Genomic DNA, 26,895 nt, shown 5'->3' with positions numbered 1-26,895 from the left:
AATCCTGAGTTCTCATCACAAGAAAAAAAAACATTTTTTTCCCTTTTTAAAAAAAAATCTATATGAGATGATGGATGTCACTCACTATATGAGATGATGTTGGTAGAAAAGTAAATTTACACAACCTTTCTGAGAGCAATGAAGCAATATCTGTCAAGATATTAAATGCCCATTGCCTTTGTCCCAGTAATTCCATTTCTGGGTATTTCATCATATAGATATACAGTGACATGAGACTGTCCATTGGTACACTCACTAGTGAAAACGTGGAAGCCATCTAAATATTCTTCTATAGAGGACAGGTTACATAAAGTATCCATCCAATAGAATTTTATGTAGTGGCTTTTTAAAAAAGGTGAATTTACATGTATTGACATGGAAAGACATCCCTGGTAGATTAAAGGGGGAAAAAGTTGCAGAACTGTGTAAGAGTATACACTGTTCCCTATTTTTCTAGAGGAAGAGAGCCACACTTCTATATTTTGTTATTGATGTTTATATCCAGCAGACACTAATTTTAGGGGAAAATAAAGAAATACAAGTTCTCTAGAAATGTGAATAATACTGTATGTAGTACGGTTGATGATGATCCCATGACAATTTGCTAGTGACATCTTTAAGTGACTAGATCACCCCCTTCAGCCATTTTTTTTTCCTTTACTCAGCAGGGGTGCGCCTGTGCCAGCTGGGCTGTCTTGGTTTCCTCTAGGCAAAAATAAAACCCAGCCTGCCCACCCTCACCCAGCACAGACTCCTGTAGGTTGCTTTCTAAAATGGTTAAGCCCACAACCCAACACTTAATCACAGTCATCAATCAGTTCAGAGCTTCCAACATCAGTCCTCCCTCCTGCCACAGAAATCACTTCCGGTTCGCGTATTTGTTCACTCACTCAACAGCTTACTTACCGTGGACTGATACACTGCCCGATGTGGAAGAGAAAGACACGTAACACGGCGGCCTAGCTTGGCGACAGCCGTCAGGAAGGCCACGGGAGAGGAGGCCCAGGCAGGCAGTGCCGAGCGGAAAGGGGAACTCCCTACGCCCTCCAGCTGGATCGAGGGCCAGGAATCTCCGCTGCCCACAACTCCCCAGAGGGCTTCTGAGAGGCAGCAGCCTGTTTCTTTCCAGGCCATCGTCCCGGGCCTGAGCGGAAACAAGAGTCCCGGGGAGGCCTGTGGACGCAGGGCCAGAAGAGCCAGGCCAGGGCGCTGAGGCCCCCGCCTTCTCCTCTTTGGTGAGCGCGCTCCTGGCAGGGTAGGGGTGGTGGTGGAGTAACTGCCTGGGAAGCCCACCAGGCGTGGCCTGACCCACGGAGCCTGCTCACGCCAGCGAAGAGGAGAATCTAACAGAGGGGGGAGGGAGGGGTGGCCTCTCCGGACTATGCTTTGACCAGTTATGCCTTTCAGAAAGGCACTTCCCCCTCTGTCCAAAACACAGAAGAAACTGACCCCTTGCCCAACATCGCGTCTTCATTCTAAACCGCATAGAACATACTCTACGTGGTATGAGAAATGTAAATACAAGCACACAAATCCACTAACCACAAACACAATTTTGAAACGTTTTCTTCAGAGCAGCTACCTGCGTCTTTTGTGAACAATGCGTAACCTAAAAGCTAACTTTTCATTCACTGTGGATTAGCAGCTCTGCAATACTCATGTTTTCAAACCCTATCTCACCCAACATGTGAAATACTTCCCTGTCCCAACAGAAAAGCAAGGGGCCTGTCCTCAGACAGACCTGGTATTAAATCCTTCAGGCAGATTAACTAACCTCTTTTTTTTTTTAAATAAATAAATTTATTTATTTATTTATTTATTTTTGGCTGTGTTGGGTCTTCATTGCTGCACACGGGCTTTCTCCAGTTGGCGGCGAGCGGGGGCTACCCTTCGTTGCGGTGGGCGGGCTTCTCTTGCGGTGGCTTCTCTTGTTGCGGAGAATGGGCCCTAGGCGCGCGGGCTTCAGTAGTTGTGGCAAGCGGGCTCAGTAGTTGTGGCTCGCGCGCTTAGTTGCTCTGCAGCACGTGGGATCTTCCCCGACCAGGGATCAAACCCGTGTTCCCTGCATTGGCAGGAGGATCCTTAACCTCTGTGCCACCAGGGAAGTCCCCAGATTACCTAACCTCTTGATCTCAGGTTTCTGTTTGTTAAAGGAGGATAATGATTAAATGAGGTGACAAGTCCCTTCCACATACCAAGTACTAAATAAGATAGCTCTCAAGTAGATCCAGAGTTTGATTTATAGCAGACTTTGAGTCAATACACTGTAACAGTGAACAAATACTCAGTTGTAACTGACACGGCGGCGGTTTTTATCATAAACCAGCTACTACAAATTTCCCCCATTTGAGGGTAATTAATTTAAATTATATAATGTATATGCATGTGTATGTGTGTGTGTGTGTATGTGTGTATATATATCCACAAAATACTAAGAAAAAATAGAAGGTATATAGTACTATGTACACATACACAAACTCACGTATACATATGCACGTGTGTAGTGGCAAAATGCCTGAAGTCTGTGGCTGTTTCCATTTTCTTTATATTTTTCCATATTCCCCTTGCCTCATGTTAAATTTGTTTTGTATAATGAGCAGGTGTTGCTTTTACAATCAGAGCTTCAGAAAAAAATAGTTGCAACTGTGCTCAGATGGATTAACTGGCTGACAGAGTTCTACCAGACATTCAGAGGGCACCAAACACATCTCCGCGCTGGGAGTCCTGCTGAAGATCATTTCGGCAGAGATGATACCATTGTGCGTTTACAGAGTACTCGACAAGGTGCTTTCACGTCCCAGAGAGGCAGGACTTCTCATTCCAGGAATCTGAAGCTGGAGGAGTCCAAGGCTCACCTGCCAGGTCCCACAGGCCAGCAAGGGCGCAGATCTGCACCTGACTCTCTTGCAGCCACAGCCTCTACCCCGGCCTCCAGCCTGGCCTCCAGCCCAGAGCCCTCCTTTCTGAAGGGCTCCCAGGCCAGTTTCAGGTTGCTTTCCTCGTTCCATGAGGTTGGAAGTGGCCATTAAAAACAATTAGAATATTTCACATTCAAATACCTCAGACATAGGCTGAAATATGTCAAGTAGTAGTTTGAACATTTTAAAGAAATGCTCTCAAAAAAAAAAAAAAAAAAAGAAAGAAATGCTCTCAAGCATTTTACAAAAAAAAAAAAAAATTATTTTGCTATCTTAAGACATTCAACTAGAAACATAAAAGTTGACTGTGCACTGCATAAATGGATGTTCATAAATCTCCATCAACATACAAATATCTCTTGCATAGTACATTTCAAAAATCTCTACTCACAAAATTTCCCTTACTTTTAAAGACTTTTTAAACAATTAACACCAGAAGAAACAAAAATAACTCTTCAAGGAGCAAAAAGGACTTATGAAAACTTCCCTTTATATCTAAGTAGTATTTTTTTTTTCCATCTACTCACGTCAATGAAAAGGACCCCACACAGACCACCAGTCCCACCCAGAAATGCTGCTGAAGCACCATTTTTACAAAGCGTTAGTTACACCGCCCTGTGTTTGAACATGACCTGACGTTTGGGTTAACAAACCTTTCGTTTGCTTAAGAAGAGCGGGTTCACTGGGCAGCAACATTTTCAAAATGTTTATTTAGCTGAAATGTGAAGATTAACAAAATAAGGTAAACACGTTAAAAAATAGAAAGAAGGAAAAGATCCATTTTTGTCTGATTTGCGTTTTGGGAATCTTGTGCACCACAGAGGTTTACAAAATATCCTGAAAATAAGAAGCAACAAAAGCCAAGATTTATCCACCATGGACTTAATCTCTGGAAAATTCCCCTGGACTCCTGGCTCACTCCCTTCCCCAGAGCTGCTCCTGGCCCCTCTGGCGTAAGACACTCGGGAAACCTCCATCTATATATAACCTGGAGCTTTTTTTTTTTTTTTTTTTTTTTTTTTTTTAAATATTTATTTATTTATTTATTTGGCTGCATCGGGTCTTAGCTGCGGCATGTGGGATTTTCGTCGCCGCGCATGTGGGATCTAGTTCCCCGACCAGGGATCAAACCCGGGCCTCCCGCATTGGGAGTGTGGAGTCTCAGCCGCTGGACCACCAGGGAAGTCCTGACCTGGAGCTTTTATTAAAAGCCCTCCTGGCTTTTCAGCCCTTCTCCAACGGCACTCACCTGCTTGGAACTGACCTCCTGTGTTCTAGTCAAAACTTCCTGTGAAAATTCTCCCTTCTCTGATGGGGGAGAGCATTCCTCCTCCGAAATCACTGGTCTGGAGGAGCCCGTGGCCCTAGGGCTCCTCCTGAAGGACCACCGCTTGTGGACAGACAGCAGGGTCACCTGAGGGTCACCCAGAGTCACCAGGAAGGACGGCTCAGGGCTCCCAGGCGTCTGGCCCCCAGCTCTCTCCATCGCCGTGTTCACAGTCACACCTTCACCTTGCACAACAGCAGTTCACCTTCTCCAGGCTATTTGGTCATGTTAGAAGAAAACGCTCAAAAAGCGTCCCCCTAACTAGCAGAGGAGAGGCTAACTCGGAGGCTGAGTGGCGCAGGTTCCCCTCTGCCCCAGAGCCAGCCCGGGAGAGGCTGCCAGCCAAGCCTTCAGGAACTTGAGCAGGCTGCACACCGCTGTATATCTACTTGCTCTTGTTTATCTACCCCTATCAAAACAATTGGCATCCTCTCACTCATCCACTGCATCTGGCACTGGGGATGTTTGCACACGGCCCCGCGCGTACCCAGCGCTGCTAGGGCACCCGGCTGGCGTGTACAGGAGCCCAGCACGCAATCACGTCCCCACACTGAGCAGTTTCCTTTTGGCCCTGTGCACTCCCCAAGAGACCAGCCTGGAGGCAGGGGAGAAACGTCACCTCCTTTTACTACCAAACTTCGAGCGCTTTCTTGGAGTAACTTCAGCTGCCTCTTCCACAGCTCCAGCGCTGGCGGGGTGCAGATCACTAGGGGAGAAAAGTATTTCCCAGGCAACAGGACTTGCTTTTTCAAGAAGGTGTAAGAGAGTTCCATGTCTCCTGCAGCTTTGTTCTCCCTTGGACCAACAGCTTGACTTCACTAAGAGCTGACTGCAGAAACTCACGGGCTAACAAGACTCATCCGTATTTTATATGTGGCAGAACCGTCGGGAACTAAGACGCAGTTCAGGCTTCTGAGGCTACCGCTGCTCCAGAGGAGGATTAAGGGAAGGAGACTGCGCGACGGTGGCGTAGACGGTGGGGCAATCGGGCAGCCCCGCCTACCTTCCCACCCTCGCCGGCTCAGAGACAGGAAGGAGGCGACCTCACCCCCCATGGGAGGAACAGCTCCGCCAGCCGCCAGCCCTGGCAGCTCCTCCTGCGGCAAGCACGTGCAGGGTGTCCACACTGAGGACGGAATTGAGTCAGTTGGTAAAACGGTTACTCTGTGTCCTGGTTTACTCCCCCCAGCTGAATGTGCCCTTAGTCGGGGAAGAGGGGGTCACAGGGGCGTGCACCAGAAGAGGGCATTTAGAACCACGTCCGCTTCTGTTCAAGGTCCCTGCGGACTCTGCCTCTTTATGGGTTGCCTACAATCACCCCTCCTCCCCCATTAAAACTGCCATCGCTGCCCCCCAAGAACTCCTGACCAAGAGACCTGTTCTCTCTGAGAGAAGGCGGGCTCCCCACGGGTCCACTCCCCACGGGTCAGTCCTTCAAGACCCTTCCTTATTCTTCCGCCTCTCGTTTAGTCCGTGGAGATGTAACTACTTGTTCGCTCCCACTTCCGAAACACGCTCAGGGAAGCCAGCTCCCAACTGTGTCTGAGTTGGCTTGTCTTCCATGTGCTCAAAAAAGAATCCACCTCCACTTCCAAGAAATGCCATTCAAATCAGTGACCCAAAAAGGAAAGGCACGTTTGATGCCAAGGACCTTGGCCCCCAAACCCATGCAGGAGTCAGCGTAGATGAGCCTGGTGTACCCGTGATCACTCAAATCCTACTTCCTTACCTAAGGCTTTCATGTTTCCTGATAGGATCTGTCAGGAGCTATATATGCCTGCTGACCACCTCACATTTCCTTTATTGGGCATCATAAGTGTGTTTCCATCTCTTTGAGCACCAGATTAAAAATTTTTTTTTTTTTTACCATTTTGGGTGGAAATCCTCCCCAAAGGTCATTTATCTTTCTGTTATCTTTTCAAATATGAGTTACTACTCTTAGTTCAATTTTTCCTTGGTGATACGGGATCGTTATCTGCTTCTGTGCTGTAGCTATGAATAGTTAATAAGGAAAGTACGTTGGCCTCATATGTTCTAAGTGCTTTTGAATAGTCTACCCTGTTAGCATAATAACTATGGAAAATTTGAATACTTTACTGTAAAATAATTTTAATTCTCCTAAATGGTCACTCAGACTCAGAACACAGCCAGAAGAAGGAGGCTGGGCCAGGTTAGGCTGTAAAGGGTAGGAAGTTTAGACTTTATCCTGTGGATGGGGGAGAACCACCAGTTTTGAAGCAGAGGACTTACATGATTACATTTGTGATTTAGAAATAGTTTGGGCAGGCATGAGAACTCAGGAAGGGGGATTACAGAGTTACAAAGAGCAGAGAAAATGAATAGCAGAGTGGGATTAATAGCAGAGGAGGCCCTCAGGGCTCCGAGATCAAGAGATCACAGCAGGTGACTGCAAGAGAGGACCTGAGGGTGACATGCCATTTCCAGTTTGGCAGAGAGGAGGAGGAACTGGGTGGGGGGCAATTCTGGGGATGGAAATGGTGGATTCGCCCTGGTTCCTTTGGAATCTAAGGGACCTGCAAAACAGCCAGGACATGAGCCAGGCTCCCAGATTAAAGAATCAAGTCCAAACTCCCCTTTCTGGCACCACCCCCTTTCCTCACACCTGACCCCTAGGTTCCTGCACCTCCCCATCTAGTCCTCCTTATCCCTTAAGTCCTGCCTCTCAGGGAGTCGCCTCCACCCAGCCTGGCGGGGCTCCCTCCCTTATCTGAATTCCAGTATCACTAAAGCCAACACCACAGACCTGGCAGGTATTATTGGGGAACGAGCCTTCTCCCTCCACAGAGGATGCACTCAGCTAAGTCCATAGTTGGCCAAGCATGCGCTCAGTACCAGGTGTTCTGTCGAAAGCCTGCTTTTGGTTTTAAGGTTCGTTGGATTCACCGGCAAAATAACCGCTCATTACACAAAAATAAACAGCTTTAATCAATTCTTTAATGAAAGGTGATTAAACTTAATTTGAATATACAATCATTAGAAGGAAAGGAATAAGAATATTAGAGACACACAACAGAGTATACATCACTGAATTGGGCCGACACCTACTTCCAGATCCAAACAGCAGCTGGGAAGTCCCGAGGGACAGCAATCTGGAGCCCCAGTTGGGAAGGGTCCCGGGCGGTGCGTCCACCCCACGGATGAGACTTCAGATTGGAGTTCTGGGGGCTTCCGTTTATAATCCCAGGCCGCAAATGGATATCATCAGTTTGCGTGCAAAAATGCAGCTCTGGATACACTTTAGCAATGCTGTTGGGTTCATCATGTGAGTCACAAGATTTTCCAGACCCCGCAGGACTGACCAGGTCCCCGGGGCTCAAGAAATTCCAAGACCCACTCCCTTTCTGATCGTAAGGGTCACCTGACTTGCTAGCAGCAACTGTTAGGTGTGCAAGCAAGCACAGTCCAGGTAGGGTCACAGGTCGGGCAGAGGCCTGCTTCTGCCTCTGAAACCTGAACAAGACTACTCAATGAATTTTCCCAACACCAGGAAACATGTAAGCTCCTAGAAGACAAGGTCCTTATGTCTCATCTGCCCATAGATTTAACGAGGCGATGAACAAATATCAGATGTTAAACAAACGCTCTCTGAGTTGGACTACAGACTGGATTTTCATGGTGTTCATGGAGGATATTCATCCTCATCACGATGCAAGGACAAACTCCATTAGTGTCTCACACCCCTTCTAGAACTACCAGGCTTCAAGTGTCTCCCTGCACTAAAATATCTTGCCTCCCACCTGTACAAAGTTTTTCAGCAACTTTCCAAAGTAAAATGCATCTTGTTTCTCTCCTACCCACCTCCCCAGGCTCTGTGAGTCTTTTCGGTATAAAAAGAAAAATCGCTTTGGTGTCCCCTAAGCAATGCTATTATAACCCGAGAAGCCTGGGCCCAGAGGCAGATGGGCGGCTCCTGTTTCCATGAACCTCGGGGACAAAGGACCCCGCTTGGAGGAGGTGCATCTGGCTCAAATATTTCAGCATTCACCAGGATTACCTGGCTCCACCCAGGGGGAGGCTTCTCAGAATGAACCCTGGGTCAGTCCTCCCAAGGCCGGCAGAGGAGCCGGGATCCCGTGATGGGACAGGAGGACAGAACCTGACACTAAGCTGTGTGCTGGGAAGCAGTGGCCCGGAAGGTTCCCATACACCGCAGAGGCCGAATGGGAGCACTGAAGATAAGTTCGCGCCTGAGAGCCAGACATTTACGTGCTTCGTGCAAAGGAAGACACAAGAGACACTTTCTGCCCTCGGGAGTTTATTAGCAAGTTCGGAGAGAAGACCAGTAGCGGAGAGTGTTGATGTAGAAAGAAACCACTCCGACATGAGGTGCTGGGGGTGAAGGAGGACTTGCCAAAGGAAGGACTGGTGGACTGTGGGGTCTGCTCCGTGCGCCCCCAGGAACCGGCCATTCTGAGACTGAAACAGCTAGCGCAGCGTGACTTTTATACTAGCTTGTGAGCAAGGCAGGAAACAAAAACAACTACAAGACGCCACCTAGGCAAGCTCACCGGAGGCAGTGCTCTTCAACAAAACTGCACGTGGCTGAACAGCCCGGAGAGAAAAAAATGATAATAGTTCCACATTAGGAAGAGACTGCATGGGGCCAAAAAGAGAAACAGGGAGATTCTATCAGAGTCAAAGCCAACCCTGGGACTCTGCAGTGAATCACATGTGCCTTCAACTTCCTTGGCCGCCCTCCTTATCTGGGGCCAACGCTGCTCACCTCTAAGTTCCCACACTCTCCAGGTCTGTCTCCTCGGAGCTCGACAAGGATAAAATACAACACGCCCAGGCTGGCTGGCCACGCTCTGATTCCTGACCACCAACCTGGAGAAGCCTCGGTGCCACCGGCAGTCCAGCTCCATCTCCCTGGTCCTCACCTGATTCCTGACCACCAACCTGGAGAAGCCTCGGTGCCACTGGCAGTCCAGCGCCAGCTCCCTGGTCCTCACCTGATTCCTGACCACCAACCTGGAGAAGCCTCGGTGCCACCGGCAGTCCGGTTCCATCTCCCTGGTCCTCACCCTCCAGGCCGGGGCCCCACACCCTCCCTCCTCCGCAGACCTCCACGCCCCCCCATGCTCTGTCTCCAATCATGAGCGTGCTCCCTGCTTCCTGAAACAAAGGATCAGAAAAGAACCTGCAGACATCTCAGCCATCCGCCCACCTGATTAGAGCCTGGGGAGCTGTAAGGACCCCAAGGTCAGCTGCCAGGTACCCAGAGCTCCTGGTTTTCCTCCTACCCCCTGGCAGCTCCTCCTCAGAGTCCTTCACGAGAGACGAGTCCCCAGACCTCTGAGGGCTGGAGTGGCTCCCAGCTCAGCCCTTGGCTTTCTTCCCTGTCTGTACTCCTTGTGATCTCATTCAGTCCAGTAGAAATACCACCTTATAGGGACTTCCCTGGTGGTCCAGTGGTTAAGAATCCACCTTCCAAGCAGGGGACGTGGGTTCAATCCCTGGTCCGGGAACTAAGATCCCACATGTCACAAGGCAACTAAGCCCATGTGCTCTGGAGCCCACGGGCCACAACTACTGAGGTCGCGCACCACAACAAAGATCCCACGTGCCGCAACTAAGACCCAATGCGGCCAAATAAATAAATAAATAAATATTAAAAAAAGAAAGAAAGAAAGAAATACCACCTATAGCCAGTAACTCACAAACTCCACACTTATGGACCCAAAAGCTTAACTAACACCTCCTGTTAGATATTTAATATGCATCTCAAATGTTAACTTGTCTAAGACTGAGCTCCCGATGTGATGTCCCGAAAGAAAAAAATGTCGCCTGCCATTCAAGTTCCACAAGGATCAAGCCATAAGCAGCTGCAGTCACCCACCGAAAATGCATGCTGCTGGGAATTCAGGCTGGAGAAAAACAGGAAACATTCTGCATTTCGGATATGCTGGCCCCGAGACAGTTAAAATGCATATCTAAGGAAATATTTCAATGAGCCCAGATTCTTGCATCTTCCCATGCAAAGAAAAGCACTAAAATAATTAACTTGAGAAGTCTGTGCTTTGTGATTAGCTGTGATCTTTTTATATTTGACTACATGTTTTTTCCAGGAAAAAATTCATATGTATATCCTGGCTCTTCCCTTGCCTCTTTGGAACAGTTCCTCAGAGTAAACCGAGAGGCTGTCTCCTGGTCTAGAGAATTCAGTGTGGTCCCCGAATAACACTGAAATTCACTGCTCTCACACTGTGCATTTTTTTTTAGTCCACATGCCCTCTCCCTGCTTCTTCCAGTCTTCCCCATCTTAGTAAATGGCAACTCCTTCCTTCCACTCGCTCAGGAAAGAAAACCTTGCATTCATCCTGGATGACAATCATCTCCTCCTTTCAAATTCACATATAAGTGTTCAGCAGATCCTGTCGGTTCAATCTCCGAAATACATTCAGCATCCAACCACTTCTCAGCAGCCCCACTACAACGCGGTGCAGGCCACCACCAGCACGTCTCACCCGCGTTACTAAAATAATCTCCACAGTGACCTCCTGGCTTCTGCTTTTACCTCCTAAAGTCAGTTCTCAAAACAACAGCCAGAGGAATCCTCTTAAAGTGGAAATGAGGAGGTCCCCCTAAAAACCCTCCAGGGGGTTTTCACGTATTTAGAGAAAAACCTAAAGTCCTTACGATGGCCTAGAAGAACGGGTGGAGTTGGCCCCTCTCCCTCTCCCTTTCAGCCCATCCTCACACGCCTCACTCCTCTGCTAAGACCATTCCGATGCTGCTGGTCCTGGCGCAAAGCGAGGCACGCGCCTGCCTCAGGGCCTTTGTCCCGACTGCACCTCCCCCCAACCCCCCCACCCACCGCTTACAAATATCCCCGCCCCATACCCCTGTATCCAGATGACTCACTTCCTCTCCTTCTAATGTCCCTGCTCAAATGTCACCTTCTCAGGGGCTTCCTCAACTATCTTGGGTACAATTTCAAACATTCCCACTTCCTATGGTCCTTTCCTACTTATTTTTCTCCAGTGCTCAACTACTGCCTGATATAATAACATATATTTTACTGATGTGTTTACTGTCTCCCCAATTAGGATGTAAGTTTCACAAGTGTAGGAACTGTCTATTTTCTTCACTCACTGCTATATTCCCAGCACGAAAACAGTGCTTGTGTTTTAAAGTTTCTCAGTGACTATTTGTTGAATGAATGAATGACAGAGCGTACCAAAAACAGCTTACTTTATTTGCTTGCTATCAAACATGGACTGCTAAACTTTCAGACAGATACCCAACATTCAGAAGGCGCCCCAGGCAGAGCTGGCTCTCTCCTCCTTCACTTACCCATTCCTTTTTCCCTCCAAGCCAGCAGTCTAGGCTCAAATACTACAGTTAAAAAGAAATAGCAAGCCCCCTAATAAGAACCTGCTGTATAAAAAAATAAATTAAATAAAACTCAAAAATAAAAAAGAAATAACAAGCCTCAAATGCAGTCATTTGCCCCCCACTGCAGCAAATCAAGACTTAAATTGCAGTTTCAACCCCTCTCAGAAAGGTGACCTTTAAAACAGTCAATCTGAAATTTCCTAATCAACACTAGTGAGATAATCTGCATGATAAAGATCGCTGCCATTCCCTTCCCCCTGCCAAAGATGTCCTGGCCCAAAATAATCCCCCCCCCCATTTTGGCTGATACCTTCATGCCCCATCCTTCCACCTATAAGAGCCTTCCATTTTGTACCACTGCTCCTTGGAGCGGCCTTCTAGCGCTAGGCAGGATGCCAGCCACTTCAAATTTACTCAGTTGTTTAACACTACCAAGAGGAGGCACTGACCTACGTGAGCAGGACAGGCTGGGTAGGGCTTGTGGCCACACGGAGAGCTCAAGCTCCACCTAAAAGAGGCAGCTCCTCCCAGCTCCTCCCAGCTCCTCCCAGCTCCCGGCAAATGGCCTGGGGTCACCAGAGTTTCCAAGAGAAGGGAAGTAGCCAGAGTTTTACACATTAAAAATCTTCTAATTTTGAAATGCTGAAAACGGATGCAAAGTTCTGGCGAATGAAATGTTTAGAAAAAGTTGTTTGTCAGGGCTCCTGAGGAGAATCAGGAGTTCAAAGAGAGGGCGGGTTTGTCCTCACCCCTTCCCCGTTTCTGCTGTGCACAGCATGAATTAGAGGGCTGGGGTCCTAGCAGCCGTCGTAAGGCAACCACGAGAAAGCTGGTGTGGCTCTGCTAATGACAAAACAAAACTCGTATTTTATGGCAAGACAAGAAAAGTTTAAAACATAAAATTGTTCTCTGCCCGTGTGGGCCCCCTCCCTCCCCTTTGGTGTGTGTTGTGTGTCTGCGTTAACCCGACCTCCCTCCGTAGGAGACACCATTCCTTCTTAATCCTGTGAGGGGTCACGACTCCTTAGGAGATAACCTTCCTTCTTAATCTTCAGAGGGGTCATGTTGACCCACTACTTGCTTTGTAAGTGCAGATCTGGATTGTGTAAACTGTCAATATTCTGTCATTTGACATAACCTTTGTCTCAAAAACTTATACAACTGTGCTTTGACCTCTAATGGGCAGAGCAGGCCTCAGAGCTTTCTCAGAGACTGTCTTCCGGGTTAGAATCCTCAGGTTAGCTCAAATAAAATTCTCCATTTCTTTCTTAGGTCAACTATTGATTAATCTTTTTGTCGACACTAATATCAAACAAGATAGACTTTAAAACAAACACTGTTATCAGAAACAAAGGTACATTTTATAATGATAAAAGTCAATCCATCAGGAAGATATAAAAGTCATAAATATATGCATCTAAAAACAGAATACAAACATAGATGAACCAAAAACTGACAGAAATGGAAAGAAAGACAATTCAACAGTAATAGTTGGATACTTCAAATCCACTTTGAATAACTGACAAAAACTAGGCAGAAGATCAACCAGGAAATATGTGATAGTATTTATAATAAGAAATACATATTTGGTCTTTGTTCCCTTTCTGGCACAGAGTTTCCAAAACGCTTGGAATTTCCAAAGTGATAAAAAAGGTGTCTTTTGTTATGGCTAATGAGGTGACTTCTGAAAAGACCCTAGATCACCAAAGGATAGGAGCTGGTTGCCAGGGGAACCAAGGAGGTGATTACAGGGTTAGACTGTTCAGTCCCACCCAGACCTCTGGGGAGGGTAGAGTGGCTGGAGATTGAGTTCAGTCACCAACAGCCAATGATTTAATCATTCGTGCCTCCATAAAAACCGGGAAGGACTAGTCTTCTAGAGTTTCCAGGTTGGTGACCACGTGGAGATTTGGGGAGAGTGGCATGACCAGAGAGAGCATGGAAGCTCTGTGCCCCTTGCCACATAATTTGCCAAATGCATCTCTTCCATCTTGCTATTCCTGAGTTGTAACCTTTTATAATACACTGGCAATCTAATAAGTAAATGTTTCTGAGTTCTGTGAGCTCCCTCAGCAAATTAAACCCAAAGAGGGGGTTACTGGAACCTCTGATCTATAGCCGGCTGGTCACAAGCACAGGTGACAACCTGGACTTGTGACTGGTGTCTGAAGTGGGTGGGCGAAGGGGCCAGTCTTGCAGGACTGAGCCCTTAACCTGTGGGATCTGATGCTATCTCCAGAGAGACAGTTTCAGAATTGAGTTAAATTATAGGACACCCAGCTGGTGCCCGAGAATTGCTTGGTGTAGGGGAAGAAAACCACACATTGGAATTGGTATCAGAATCACAAGATAGAAAACATGAACACTATAAACCAACTAGACCTAACTGACATCTACAGAACCCACCACCCAACAACAGTATAATATACGTTCTTTCCAGGTAGGTGCACATGGAACACTCTCTAGGCTACACCATATGTTAGATCGTAAAACAAACCTCAGTTCATTTAAAAGAATAGAAATAATGCAAAGTATGTTCTCCGACAACAATGGAATCAGAAATCAGTTAACAGAAAGAAATATGGGACACTCACAAATATGCGGAAATTAAACAACACACTCCTAAATAACCAGTGGGTCAAAGAAGAAATCAAAAGGAGATTAGGAAATACTTTGAGATGAATGAAAATGAAGACACAACATACCCAAACTTATGGGATGCAGGTAAGACAGTGCTTAGAAAGAAACTTATAGCTGTGAATGTCTCCATTAAGGAAGAAGGATCTCAAGTCAATAACCTAAACTTCTGCCTGAGACACTGGAGAAAGAAGACTAAACTAAACCTAAAGCAAGCAGAAAGAAGGTGTATCAGTGTCCTAGGACTGTAACAAAATACCATAAACTGAGTATTAGAAATTTATTCTCTCACAGTTTTAGAGGCTAGAAATCAAGATTTTCCTTTCTGGGACTCTGAAGAAGAATCTGTTCCATGTCTCTCTCCTACCTCCTGGTGGTTGCTGGCAATCCTTCGCATTTCTTGGTTTATGGAGGCATCACTCCAATCAGCCTCTGTAATCATATGGCTTTCTCTTCTCTGTGTCTTCACACGGTGGCCTTAGAACAAATTCAGTGATTGGATTCAGGGCCCACTATAATGCTGTAGGACCCCATCTTAATTTAACTAATTAGATCTGCAGAAGACTCTATTTCCATATAATATCACATTCACAGGTACCAGGACTCAGGACTTCAACATATCTTTTAGAGAACACAATTCAACGTACCCAAAAGAAAATAATAAAGGTTAAAGTGGAATAGCGAAAAACAGAGAAATATAATTGTCAAAACCAAAAGCTGGGGCTTCCCTGGTGGCGCAGTGGTTGAGAGTCTGCCTGCCAATGCAGGGGACACGGGTTCGAGCCCTGGTCTGGGAAGATCCCACATGCCCCGGAGCAACTAGGCCCGTGAGCCACAACTACTGAGCCTGCGCGTCTGGAGCCTGTGCTCCGCAACAAGAGAGGCCCCGATAATGAGAGGCCTGCGCACCGCGATGAAAAGTGGCCCCCACTTGCCACAACTAGAGAAAGCCCTCACACAGAAACGAAGACCCAACACAGCCATAAATAAATAAATAAATAAATAAAAATAAATTAAAAAAAAAAAAACCAAAAGCTGATTCTTTGAAAAGACCAATGAAATTGACAAACCTTTAGCTAGAATGATCAAGAAAAAAGAGAGAAGACTAAAATTATTAGAATTAGAAATGAAACGTGATTACTATTTATCTTACAGAAATAAGAAGGATTATAAGGGAATACCATGAACAACTGTATACCAACAGATACCTTAAATGAAATGGACAAATTCCTAGGAAGACTCAAACTACCCAAACTGACTCAAGAAGAAATAGATACTCTGAATCAACCTGTAGCAAGAAAAGATATTCAATTAGCAATAATAAAAAAAAAAACTTCCCCAAAAGAAAAGCTCAAGCTCAGATGGCTTCAACATTGAATTCTGTCAAATATTTATAAGAAGGAAGCACTTCTCAACTCATTCTGAGACAAGTATTACACTGATACCAAAACCAGAAAAGACATCATAAGAAAACTACAAACCAGTATCTCTTATGAATATGGACACAAAATTCCTCTACAAAATAGTAGGTAACCAAATCCAACAACATATAAAAAAAAAAACTACATGACCAAGTAGGATTTGTCCCAGGAATCCAAGTTTGGCTTGACATCCAAAAATCAATTAAAGTAATTCACCATATCAACAGAATAAAAAACAAAAGACATATGGTCATGTCAATAGACACAGAGAAAGCATGTGACTAAATCCAAAATCCTTTCATATAAAAACACTCAACGAACTAGGAGTTGGAGGGAACTTCCTCAACCTGATAAAGATCATGAAAAACCCACAGCTAACATCCTACTTAATGGTAAAAGGCTGAAAGCTTTCCCCCTGAGATCAGGAAGAAGAGAAAGATTCATCTACATGAAATGTTCACAATAGACAAATCTATAGAGACAGAAAGTAGCATAGTGGTTGCTTAGGCATGGGGGTTATGGGGAAATGGGAGGTCATAGCTAAAGGGTACAGGATTTCTTTCTCAGGTGATGAAAATGTCCTAAAATTGATTGTGATGACGATTGCACATACCTGTGAATTGTATGGTATGTGAATTATATCTCAATCTAGCTATTTTTTTAAAAAAAAATGTAGTAGAGAGGCCATTAAAATAAGAATTAGAGAGGATATGCCTTTGGCATTCATGGAAGCCTAAACAAAAAAGGTTTCAGAAGAGTGGTGAGGCAATAGAAGTGGACAGACTGCAAAAACCTACAAAGCACCACATATCCTTCAAGATGAATGGATAAACTGTGCTGCATTCCCACAATGGCACACTGCACAGCAACGGATCTTAGAAATGTAATGTTCTAGTGAGAAGACTAAACACACTATAATATCATTTTCACAAAGCTCAGAAACAAGCAAAACTAAATAATGTATTGTTCAGACATTCATGTATGTGTGATAAAACTTCGTATACACACAAAAAAGCTAGGTACAACAAACACAAAATTGAGGACGGTGGTTACCTCTACAATGGGTATTTCTACAGGTCACACAAGAAGACGAGGAGGGAATAGCTGGGTAGAAGCCATGGCATCAATAATACTCTTGTTCTTCGGTCAGGGGGTAGGTTCACAGGTGCTCTCTATCTCATTAATGCTTTATAGCTATGCATGTGTGCTTATATATTGATTTCTTTTATATTCAATAACTAATAAAATAATGAAGGGAAAATATTAAAGTGAGTGGAGGCATGGAAACAAGCAAGTGCAGATGACATTTTCTGAAAGACTGAGGAAGAAGGGGAGGGAGAAGTAGTACAACAGCCAGTGGGAGACACGAGGCAATGAAAGACTTCAGAATGAAGGCAGGTGGACGACTTTATAAGCTGAAGGGGAGAAGTCTGCAGAGAGAGGGAAAGACTAGAGGTGAAGAAAAGACAAAACAAGACCTGATCAGACCAGTAAAGGCTCCAGAACAGGCAGAGAGGAAGGGGCAGGGGTCAAGGACACGGGGAGGGAAGAGAACCTCCTGAGACTAGAGATGAGCAACTGAAAATGGACTGTAGATCTAAACAAAATTTGGGGAGAAGATGCATAGAGGTAGGCAGAAAGTTGAAGAAAATTACACACAGTGGTGTCAATTTTCTCGAGGTAAGAAGTGAGGTCAGGGACTTCCCTGGTGGCGCAGTGGTTAAGAATCCGCCTGCCAATGCAGGGGACACGGGTTCAAACCCTGGTCTGGGAAGATCCCACATGCCACAGAGCAACTAAGCCCATGCGCCACAACTACTGAGCCTGCGCTCTAGAGCCCGTGAGCCACAACTACTGAGCCCATGTGCCACAACTACTGAGCCTGCGCTCTAGAGCTCACAAGCCACAACTACTGAAGCCCACGCACCTAGAGCCCGTGCTCCGCAACAAGAGAAGCCACGGCAAGGAGAAGCCCGCGCACCATGACGAAGAGTAGCCCCTGCTCACCGCAACTAGAGAAAGCCCGCGCGCAGCAACAAAGACCCAACGCAGCCAAAAATAAATAAATTTATTTTAAAAAAAAGAAGTGAGGTCATTTGTGGAGGATAAGGGAAGGCAGAGACTGAGCAGAGGTCTCGCTGTAGGTGGTAAAGGCTTGAAAGAATGACTCGGAGGTTGACTAATAACAAGACAAAGGCATTTGCAGGCACAATCGAGATTAGAAACAAATTGCCAGCTGCACCAACCACGTGGTTCCACTGGCAATTTGTTTCTAACCTCGATAGTCAGTGGCACCAACCACATGATTGCCTGAATTTCCATGGCAATTCTGTTGCTCTGGTGTAGGAGCAGAGAGCGCAGTTTGTACACTGATGCTGGGGCAATGGGATGGAGGGACAAGAAAGTCCAGGGTTCCAATGACAGAACACTTCAGACTGTAAACCAAGAGTCTGTCAGGACAGAGAGAGGTCACAGACTCAATAATAATAATAATAATAATAACAGACCCATTGATGGACAGCTTTTAAAACTGTTTTTAAAAAGTAAATCTATAATGTTAGCACCACTGGGTTTAGAAAAAGAGGAAAAAAATGAAGATAGACTGGAATGAAATATGCCAAAGATTTTAATACTGCTTATCTTTGAGTTGCAAGAATACATGTTTTATTTCTAAAAACTAATAACTAGTGCAGCAAAAGCAAACAATAAAAGAAGTTTACAAACATGCTAACAACAGTCATCCTGTTAAGAAAGAAACAACAGGTCCCAAATGGAGTCACTTGTGCTCAGCCCCACATCAGTAAACCGAGACTTAATACGTAACCTAACTGCAACTTCAGCCTCTCCTAGGAATGTCATGACCTTCAACCAGTCAGTTTGCAATTACCTGGTAAGCACTAGTGGGGTAATCTGCCTGATAAACCCCTGCTTTCCCCAACAGGAAGTTGACCTTACCTGAAACAATCCACTCTTTGCTACAATAACTTTCTTGTCCCGCCTCACTCTGCCTATAAGTCTTCCATTTTGTACAGCTCCTTGGAGCCCCCTTCTTTCTGTTAAGATAGAAGGCTGCCTGATTCATGAATAATTAAATAAAGCCAATTAGATCTTTACTCGGTTGAATTTTGTTTTTTAACAATCTTAAGACCGGCAGGAATAGAAGTAAATTTCACCTTTTGGTCTTCACTTTCCAAATTTTTGTTATGGAGTTAAATTACTTTTATAATAATAATTTCCTAAAGAATTTTAAGTGTTTCTAATGCCCAATGCAGAGTTACTTTTAGTTTCAGGAGAAATTGGGGCTTCAACAAAACTGCTACATTCTACCACAGATTTCACAATTCCTGGTGTTTTAAAAGTCTTATTTGCAGTATTAGTTACATCACAATAAAAAGTCACTCTCTGCTTTGCCCTCTACTTTATCTCATCAACCTTTGATCTGCTCAGATTTTCTCCTTTAACCTGGTTAAAAAAAAAAAAGTCACAGACATTCCAGAATTTCACCTGGCAATGATTCCAATCCTACAGATAAAAATAACATGTGCACACCTGAATTTGGATACGTCCTTGTGATCTGTGCTATGGTATTAGTGAACTGTACTCGTGTCATTGGCCCATCCCCATGCTTGCAATGGAGAAGAGACTGTATGATAAAATAAATAAATGTAAGATAAAAACACATTTAAAAAGCCAGTGCTCGCACCCCCATAGTTTATTACCCGGTTACTTTAGTACCAACTCTGCTCTGTGCTGTTGCTGTCAGGACCACCACTGGCCTGACATTAGGAGTGTAGACTCCACGGGGAATGGGGCAAAACAGCCAACTCCCAGTTCCTTTTTAGGCTTTTCAGCCACCTGCGGTCTGCATGGGGTTGGTCACTGTCCAAGGCCTCTAGCGAGTCTCCAGCAGCTCCACTCCCTTGAGGAGTGTCTCAAGACTGCTGTCCCATGCTCAAACTCTCCACTCTCGGGCATAAAGTCCAAACTCCTGACCTGAAAAACAGGGCCTTCCATAATCACTTTTCAAGCCACTCACAGCCCCCCAAATGCATCTTTCCATTCCCATCCTTGGACCTTTGCACATGCTGGTCTCTGCCGGCAACGTCCTTCTTTCCATTCTACTGTGTGTCCAGCCAACGTCCACCCCTCCTCCAAGACCTCACTCCTGCACCACCTCCTCCGAAGTTCTTTCTGCACCCTTCCCTCCCTCTCTGCCTCCCTCGCTCCCAGGAGAAGCCGATCACTTGATCACTCTTGTCTGTGAGTGCTGTACTGTGAAGACACCTCTGTCCCAGCACCTATGTCTGTTGGCTCCAAGGGCACAGGGCTGACCTCTGTTCATCTGTGCATCCCTCTGCTTGGCCCAGCACGAGGCGAACAGAAGGTGCTCCATAATGTCCGTGTACTGAAGGCTAATGGCCAGGTCATGGGCCACCTCCCTTTCAGGGAGGGTCACTGATGCCCCACAGAGAGGCCTCTGAAGAGAAAACCAGGTGAAGGGATCATGTTCATTTATTTGAGAGCAATTGTGGTCACCTATTATCTGCTATGGAGAGTGTTTTTTAAATGATACTAACCTGGTACTCACTTTCAAGAAGCACAGAGTTGCAAAGAAAAGCTCTATTCAAAGCTATATTGCGGGGCTTCCCTGGTGGCGCAGTGGTTGAGAATCTGCCTGCCAATGCAGGGGACACGGGTTCGAGCCCTGGTCTGGGAAGATCCCACATGCCGCGGAGCGACTAGGCCCGTGAGCCACAATTGCTGAGCCTGCGCGTCTGGAGCCTGTGCTCCGCAACAAGAGAGGCCGCAACAGTGAGAGGCCCGCGCACCGCGATGAAGAGTGGCCCCCGCTTGCCGCAACTGGAGAAAGCCCTCGCGCAGAAACGAAGACCCAACACAGCCATAAATAAATAAATAAATATAAAAAATTTTAAAAATCTATATTGCAAAGAAAAGTTTAATCAAAGCAGGTGGTATGACCAATTGTCAAGTAAGTCTGGAAGAAAATACACATCTGAGAAAGTAAGAAAGGCCAAGCTGGGACTCAATCCCAGATCTCTTACCAGCTGTAGGACTTCAGGCAAGTTACCTAACTTCTCTCTGCCTCAGTTTCCCCAACTGTAAAGATGACGAACACTGACCTCGTGTTGTACCTCTTCCCCTCTTTCCCTCTGCTCCTGCCACTCTGGCTTTCTTACTTTTCCTCAAACATTCAGGTCACCCCTGACTTAGGAGCTTGACACCCTCTGGTTCCTCAACCTAGAACACTTCCCCCCAAATCTGAGTCATTCGGGTCTCCATGCGAATGCCACCTCCTCCGAGAAGAATTCCCTGACCACCTGCTTCAAAGAGTATCTCCACTCCCACGTCATCCTAATGCCCCTACCCTGATTCATGCACTTCATAGCACTTCTCAGCACCAGAAATAACACTATTTGTTTACTCTTTTTTTTTTTTTCTTCTGTATCTCCTTCTAGGATACAAGTTCCTTGAAGGCAGGGTCTTAGTCTCAGCTGGATCCCCAGTACCTAGAATGCCTGGCACATAGTAGATACAGGCACACCTCGGTTTATTGCTCTTCACAGATACTGTGTTTTTTAATAAATCAAAGGTTTGTGGCAACCCTGCATCGAGCAAGTCTATCAGCACCATTATTCCAACAGCATCCACTGACTTTGTGTCTCTGTGCCTCATTTTGGTAATTCTTGCAATATCTCAAACTTTCTCATTATTATTATATTTGTTATGGTGATCTGTGATCTTCGATGTTACTATTATAATTATTTTGGGGCACCACAAACTGCCCCCACATAAGAGGATGAACTTAGTTGATAAAACGTGTGTGTTGACTGCTCCTCCAACCAGCAGTTCAGAGCAAGGGCCTAACTTCCTACAATTCTAGGAAGCCCAAGAGAGGTGAGGAAGCTGCGGAACGAAAGTTTGAAGCTGGCAGAGGTTGGTTCATGAAGTTTAAGGACAGAAGCCATCTCCACAACAAAGAAGTGCAAAGTAAAGCAGCAAGTGCTGATGTAGAAGCTGCAGCAAGCTGTCCACAAGATCTAGCCAAGATAATGAACAAAGGTGGCTACACTAAACCACACAGTTTCAGTGTAGACAAAACAGCCTTCTACTGGAAAATGCCATCCAGGACTTTTATAAATAGAAAGAAGTCAATGCCTGGCCTCAAAACTTCAAAGGACAGGCTGACTCTCTTGTTAGAGGCTAATGTAGCTGGTGATTTTAAGTTGAAGCCAGTGCTCTTCTGAAAATCCCGGGGCCTTTACGAATTATGCTAAATCTACTTGTGCTCTACAAATGAAACAAGGCCTACATGACAGCACATCTGTCTACGTGTTTTACTGGATATTTTAAGCCCACATTTGAGACATACTGCTCGGAAAAAAAAGATTCCTTTCAAAATATTACTGCTCATTGACAATGCACCTGGTCACCCAAGAGCTCTGATGAACGTGTATTGGGTTGGCCAAAAAGTTCGTTCGGGTTTTTCCATAACATCTTACAGAAAACACGAACGAACTTTTTGGCCAACCCAATACAAGGCGATTCATATTGTTTTCATGCCCGCTAACAAAAGAATCCATTCTGCAGCCCATGGATCAAGGAGTCATTTCGACTTTCAAATCTTATTATTTAAGAAATATGTTTCGTAAAGCTATAGCTTCCATAGATAGTGACTCCTCTGATGGATCTGGGCAAAGTCAATTGAAAACCTGGAAAGGAGTCACCATTCTAGATGCCATTAAGAACATTCATGATTCATGGGAAGAGGTCAACGTATCAACATTAACAGGAGTTTGGAAGAAATTGATTCCCACCCTCATGACCTTGAGGGGTTCAAGACTTCAGTGGAGGAAGTAACTGCAGATGTGGTGGAAAAGCAAGAGAACTAGAATTAGAAGTGTAGCCTGAAGAAGTAACTGAACTGCTGCAATCTCATGATAAATGTTCATTGATGAGGAGTTGCTTCTTACGGATGAGCAAAAAAGTGGTTTGCTCACAGATGGAATGTACTCTTGGTGAAGATGCTGTGAAGATTGTCGAAATGACAAAAAAAGATTCAGAATATTACATAAACTTTACCAAACTAGTTGATAAAACAGTGGCAGGGTTTGAGAGGATTGACTCCCATTATGAAAGAAGTTCTACTGCAGGTAAAATGCTATCAAACAGCATTGCGGGCTTCCCTGGTGGCGCAGTGGTTAAGAATCTGCTTGCCAATGCAGGGGACACGGGTTCGAGCCCTGGTCCGGGAAGATCCCACATGCCACCGAGCAACCAAGCTCGTGTGCTGCAACTACTGAGCCTGCGTTCCACAACTACTGAAGCCCGTGTGCCTAGAGCCCGTGCTCCGAAACAAGAGAAGCCACCGAAACGAGAAGCCCACGCACTGCAATGAAGAGTAGTCCCCCGCTCGCCACAACTAGAGAAAGCCCGCAAGCGGCAACGAAGACCTGACGCAGCCAAAAATAAATAAATAAAATAAATAAATTTATAAAGAAAAAAAAACCAGCACTGTATGCTACAGAGAAATCATTCACGAAAGGAAGAGTCAATCGATGTGGCAAACTTTTTTTTTTTTTAAGATTTTTTTGATGTGGACCATTTTAAAGTCTTTATTGAATTTGTTACAACATTACTTCTGTTTCATGTTTTTTGGTCGCGAGGCACATAAGATCTTAGCTCCCCGACCAGGGATTGAACCCGCACCCCCTGCATTGGAAGGCAAAGTCTTAACCACTGGACCGCAGGGAAGTCCCAATGTGGCGAACTTCACTGCTGTCTTATTTTAAGAAATTGCAGTAGTCACCCCTACCTTCAGCAACCACCACGTGATCAGTCAGCAGCCATCCACACTGAGGTACTGACCGAAGGGGAGGGGGTGGGGTGAGGTGGGGGGATGGGGGGGAGTCAGTATATATACGATTTTAGTGAAGGGGAGTTGCATGCAATCAAGCACACATTTTGGCAGAAGGTTGCTGCTAGTCACGAGGAGCAGAGGTCTCCATTAATGATTTTAGTGCTTTTCTAGATATGAGAAGATACAAGAAATTGGGCTCATAAAATCTCCTGAAACTATCTAACTATCTGAAGGCCTGTTCTGCCAGTTTTTCCCAAAGCACAGAGTGTCTCATTCCTGATCTCTGCCCTGAACTCCTTTCAGGGTGTGCTGAAGGTCAGCAACTGCAGTGGCCAGTGACTTCATTCTTGTAGAACCACGTGGCGAGTGACAATTCTTAGTTGGCAGTGGCAAGACCCTCCACTGGCAGAAAGATTACAACTCAGTGAAGGCTCAGATGATGGTTAGCATTTTTTAGCAATAAAGTTATTTTTAAATTAAGATATGTACATTTTTTTTTTTAGACATAACGCTATTGGACACTTTATAGACTGCAGTATAGTGTAAACATAAGTAAGCATATAGTGTATATGCACTGGGAAACCAAAAAATGCCTGTTTGCTTTACTATGGTGGTCTGGAATCGAACCCACAGTATCTCCAAGGTATGCCTGTACTAAAAACATTATTGAATAAATGGTGATGACAAGAAAATACCTACATCAAAAGGTTTTGTGAGGATTAACTGAGTGTACCTGGAGGAATATAAAGTGCTTCAATACAGTGTCCAGCACATAGTAAGCTCAATAATGTTGGCTAATACCATTATCAAAGGAATCCAGAAGAGGGTGAGGCATGGCGTGAGCAGAGGCAGTTACCGAGTGTCAAGAAGAGGCAGGTCTTGAACTTGATCTGGAAAGATAAGGATTTTTCTGCTGGGCAGAGAGATGGGGGCACGGCAGGGCGTTGGAAGAGTCTCCTCTTCCATACAAGCTGCCCCTCCCCTCACAGGTGCTCTCCCAGCTTCTCCATTAAATGCAGAGTCATCCCACTAAGAATCATCTATTGACCAGCCTCTCTCTGCCCATCCATTAATCCATTTATCATTCATTTCTACTCCACCAGGGCCTAGATGAATTTCACCCCAAAACGGCACACAATAATGTTGTCAAATTGATTTCTGAAATCTGTAGAAAAGGCACAGGCTACTCTTCAGACCAGCAATCCTGGCCTGGGGACCTATCCTAGAGAAATACTCAAAGGTCAGCATGAAAAATCACATACAAGGATGTCCACTACAGCATGGCTTGTGAGGGGGGAAAAACAGAAGCAACCAGAATGTCCACCCGTGAGAAAAGAATAAATACACTATGGTGCATCCATACTGTGCAGAGGTGAAACTAAGTAACACAGATGCTTATGTACCAGCATGAAACACCTCCAAAATATATTGTTAAATTGGGGGGAAAAAAAGGTTGGAGGGGGACTTCCCTGGTGGTCCAGTGGGTAAGACTCCACGCTCCCAAGGCAGGGGGCCCAGGTTCTATCCCTGGTCAGGGAACTAGATCCCACATGCATGCCACAACTAAGAAGTCTGCATGCCACAACTAAATAAAAAAAAGATCCCGCATGCCGCAACTAAGGCCCGGCGCAGCCAAAATAAATAAAATAAATAAAAATAACAACAACAACAAAAAAGGTTGGAGGTTGGAGAATACACACTACATGATCTCATTTATGTAAAACAAGCAAATATTCTAAATCCACACACACAAGAACCTAAAGATTTCTCTGGAGATATAGATAAGCATTAACACTATAGATACGTGTTAACACCACTGTGCGTTTCAAAACTGTGCCTGAAAAATATTAAGTTTTCAATGAGCATTTGCTGAATGAATGAAGACGTATGTACATGAGCAGAGAAAGACTGGAAAATGGATCTGCTTTTCGTGCTAAATATTTCTGTACTGTTTGCATTTTAAGAGGCCGCACTAATGTATTACTTGCATAATTTAAATGAACTCAAAATAGTTCTTCAAAAACAAACAAACAAACAAAAAAGCGTTGCAGGACCTGGATAGATCATAAAGGGGGTCTATGCACCAACTCTTGAATAACTTTTCAAGGTAGCTAATTTAATCATACTGAGCCATCAGGGATCTTACACAGCAACTCAACTCTCACTTTACCCCTCCAGCATCAAACTTCTCAACAGCAGACGAAAAGAAAAGTGGTGCGTTTTAAACTGTTCTGAAAAACAGTTAATAGCATGCCCTTCCTAAAGGGTGTTCTAACAAACCACGCGCCGGGCCTCCCCCGCGCACACCCAGGACCACAGTAAGGACCGCGGGTGGGCGCGAAAGGTCCTCCAGGCATGTGTGCGCACACAGAGCCCCGGGAAGGAAACTCACTCTCCGACTTGCCTTTTCACGATCTGTAATCTGTCTCTCCTGCTCAGGCTTCATCTCCCGGAGGAACTAATTTCTTCTGTGATGCAGCCCAGAACCCAAGGTCACCTGGTCAGGGGAGGAGAAGCGCGGTGTTAAAACCCAGGGCGAAGAGGAGCGCGCAGTGGATGGCATCCTCGTGGTTCGGTTCTAACCCGAACCGACACCTGCATTTCAGACAAGGAATCGTCAGCCCTCATCCCACCGGCTAATTCAAACTTGCGCGCCATTGCGCCCCTAGTCCTGGGGGGCGCAGGGATGAGCACCAGAGGGGAAGGTGGGCCGGGAACCCTCACCCACACACGGAGACGGGCCTGCCGGTGCCCGAGCGTCCTCGGCCGAGCTGAAACCCAGGCGAGGCGGACCCGTCCCCCCTCCCGGGTCTCCGCTACCTCTCGGGCCGGTGCGCAGAGGTCTTCAGCCTCGGGCGTGCGCCGTAGAGAAAAGGAGGGCGGGCGAGCCGCGTAGACCAGGGCGGGAGATGCAGATCCCAAGGCTCGACCACCGCCGGCTGGGAAGGTGCGGCGTGGCGAGGGCCGGCTTCGGGTCCGCTCTGCGCAGCTCCCTCTGGAACGCCGCGCCTGGCTCCAGGGCGCCGCGGGTCCGAAATGCCGCAGCCGCTGCGGGAGTGAACTCCGCACCTGGAAAATCGATCTGAGACGCGCAAGAGCCTCCCATTGGTCTCCAACGGGCGGCAGGCTCTAGACTGGGGGCGGGGGCGCCAGAGCGGGGTCTTCAGTGGGGGAGGGGGCCGAGGGCTGGAGCGCCGGCTGTCCATCACAGGCCACGCCTTCCCCATGCCCAACGCCCCCTATGGCTCCGCCCATGGGGGGCCGGGCCCGAGTACGCCACGCCGAAATCTTGTCCACCCCCGCGGGAGATTCTATTGGCTGGAAGGCCGTGGGAAGCTACTACCAGCAACCAAT

The 26,895-nt window shown here is 46.0% G+C and overlaps 1 protein-coding gene across 6 annotated transcripts in view; it reads right to left on the bottom strand.

Annotated features, from left to right (window-relative positions):
- Positions 1 to 26,767, bottom strand: part of ATP7B (ATPase copper transporting beta) — an 80,492-nt gene extending 53,725 nt beyond the window's left edge. Inside the window, exons 1-2 of one of the 6 annotated variants that reach the window (XM_082365272.1) lie at positions 26,362 to 26,767; positions 25,946 to 26,038 (exon numbers count right to left, since the gene is read on the bottom strand). In XM_082365272.1, the coding sequence (XP_082221398.1) occupies positions 25,946 to 25,987 (42 nt within the window). In that variant the 5' untranslated portion in view covers positions 25,988 to 26,038; positions 26,362 to 26,767. Of the gene's footprint in view, positions 1 to 4,167; positions 9,142 to 25,933; positions 26,303 to 26,361 lie in introns of those variants that run through there. The other 5 variants (XM_082365269.1, XM_082365271.1, XM_082365270.1 and 2 more) reach the window with 5 other exon arrangements.
- Between the last annotated feature and the right edge of the window lie 128 nt (positions 26,768 to 26,895).

The sequence above is a fragment of the Balaenoptera borealis genome (genome assembly GCF_965194805.1).
Source record: "Balaenoptera borealis genome assembly, chromosome: 18".
Taxonomy (NCBI): Eukaryota; Metazoa; Chordata; class Mammalia; order Artiodactyla; family Balaenopteridae; genus Balaenoptera; species Balaenoptera borealis.
Note: the sequence above shows the minus strand (reverse complement) of the source record. Positions and strands in the feature narration are given on the sequence as shown.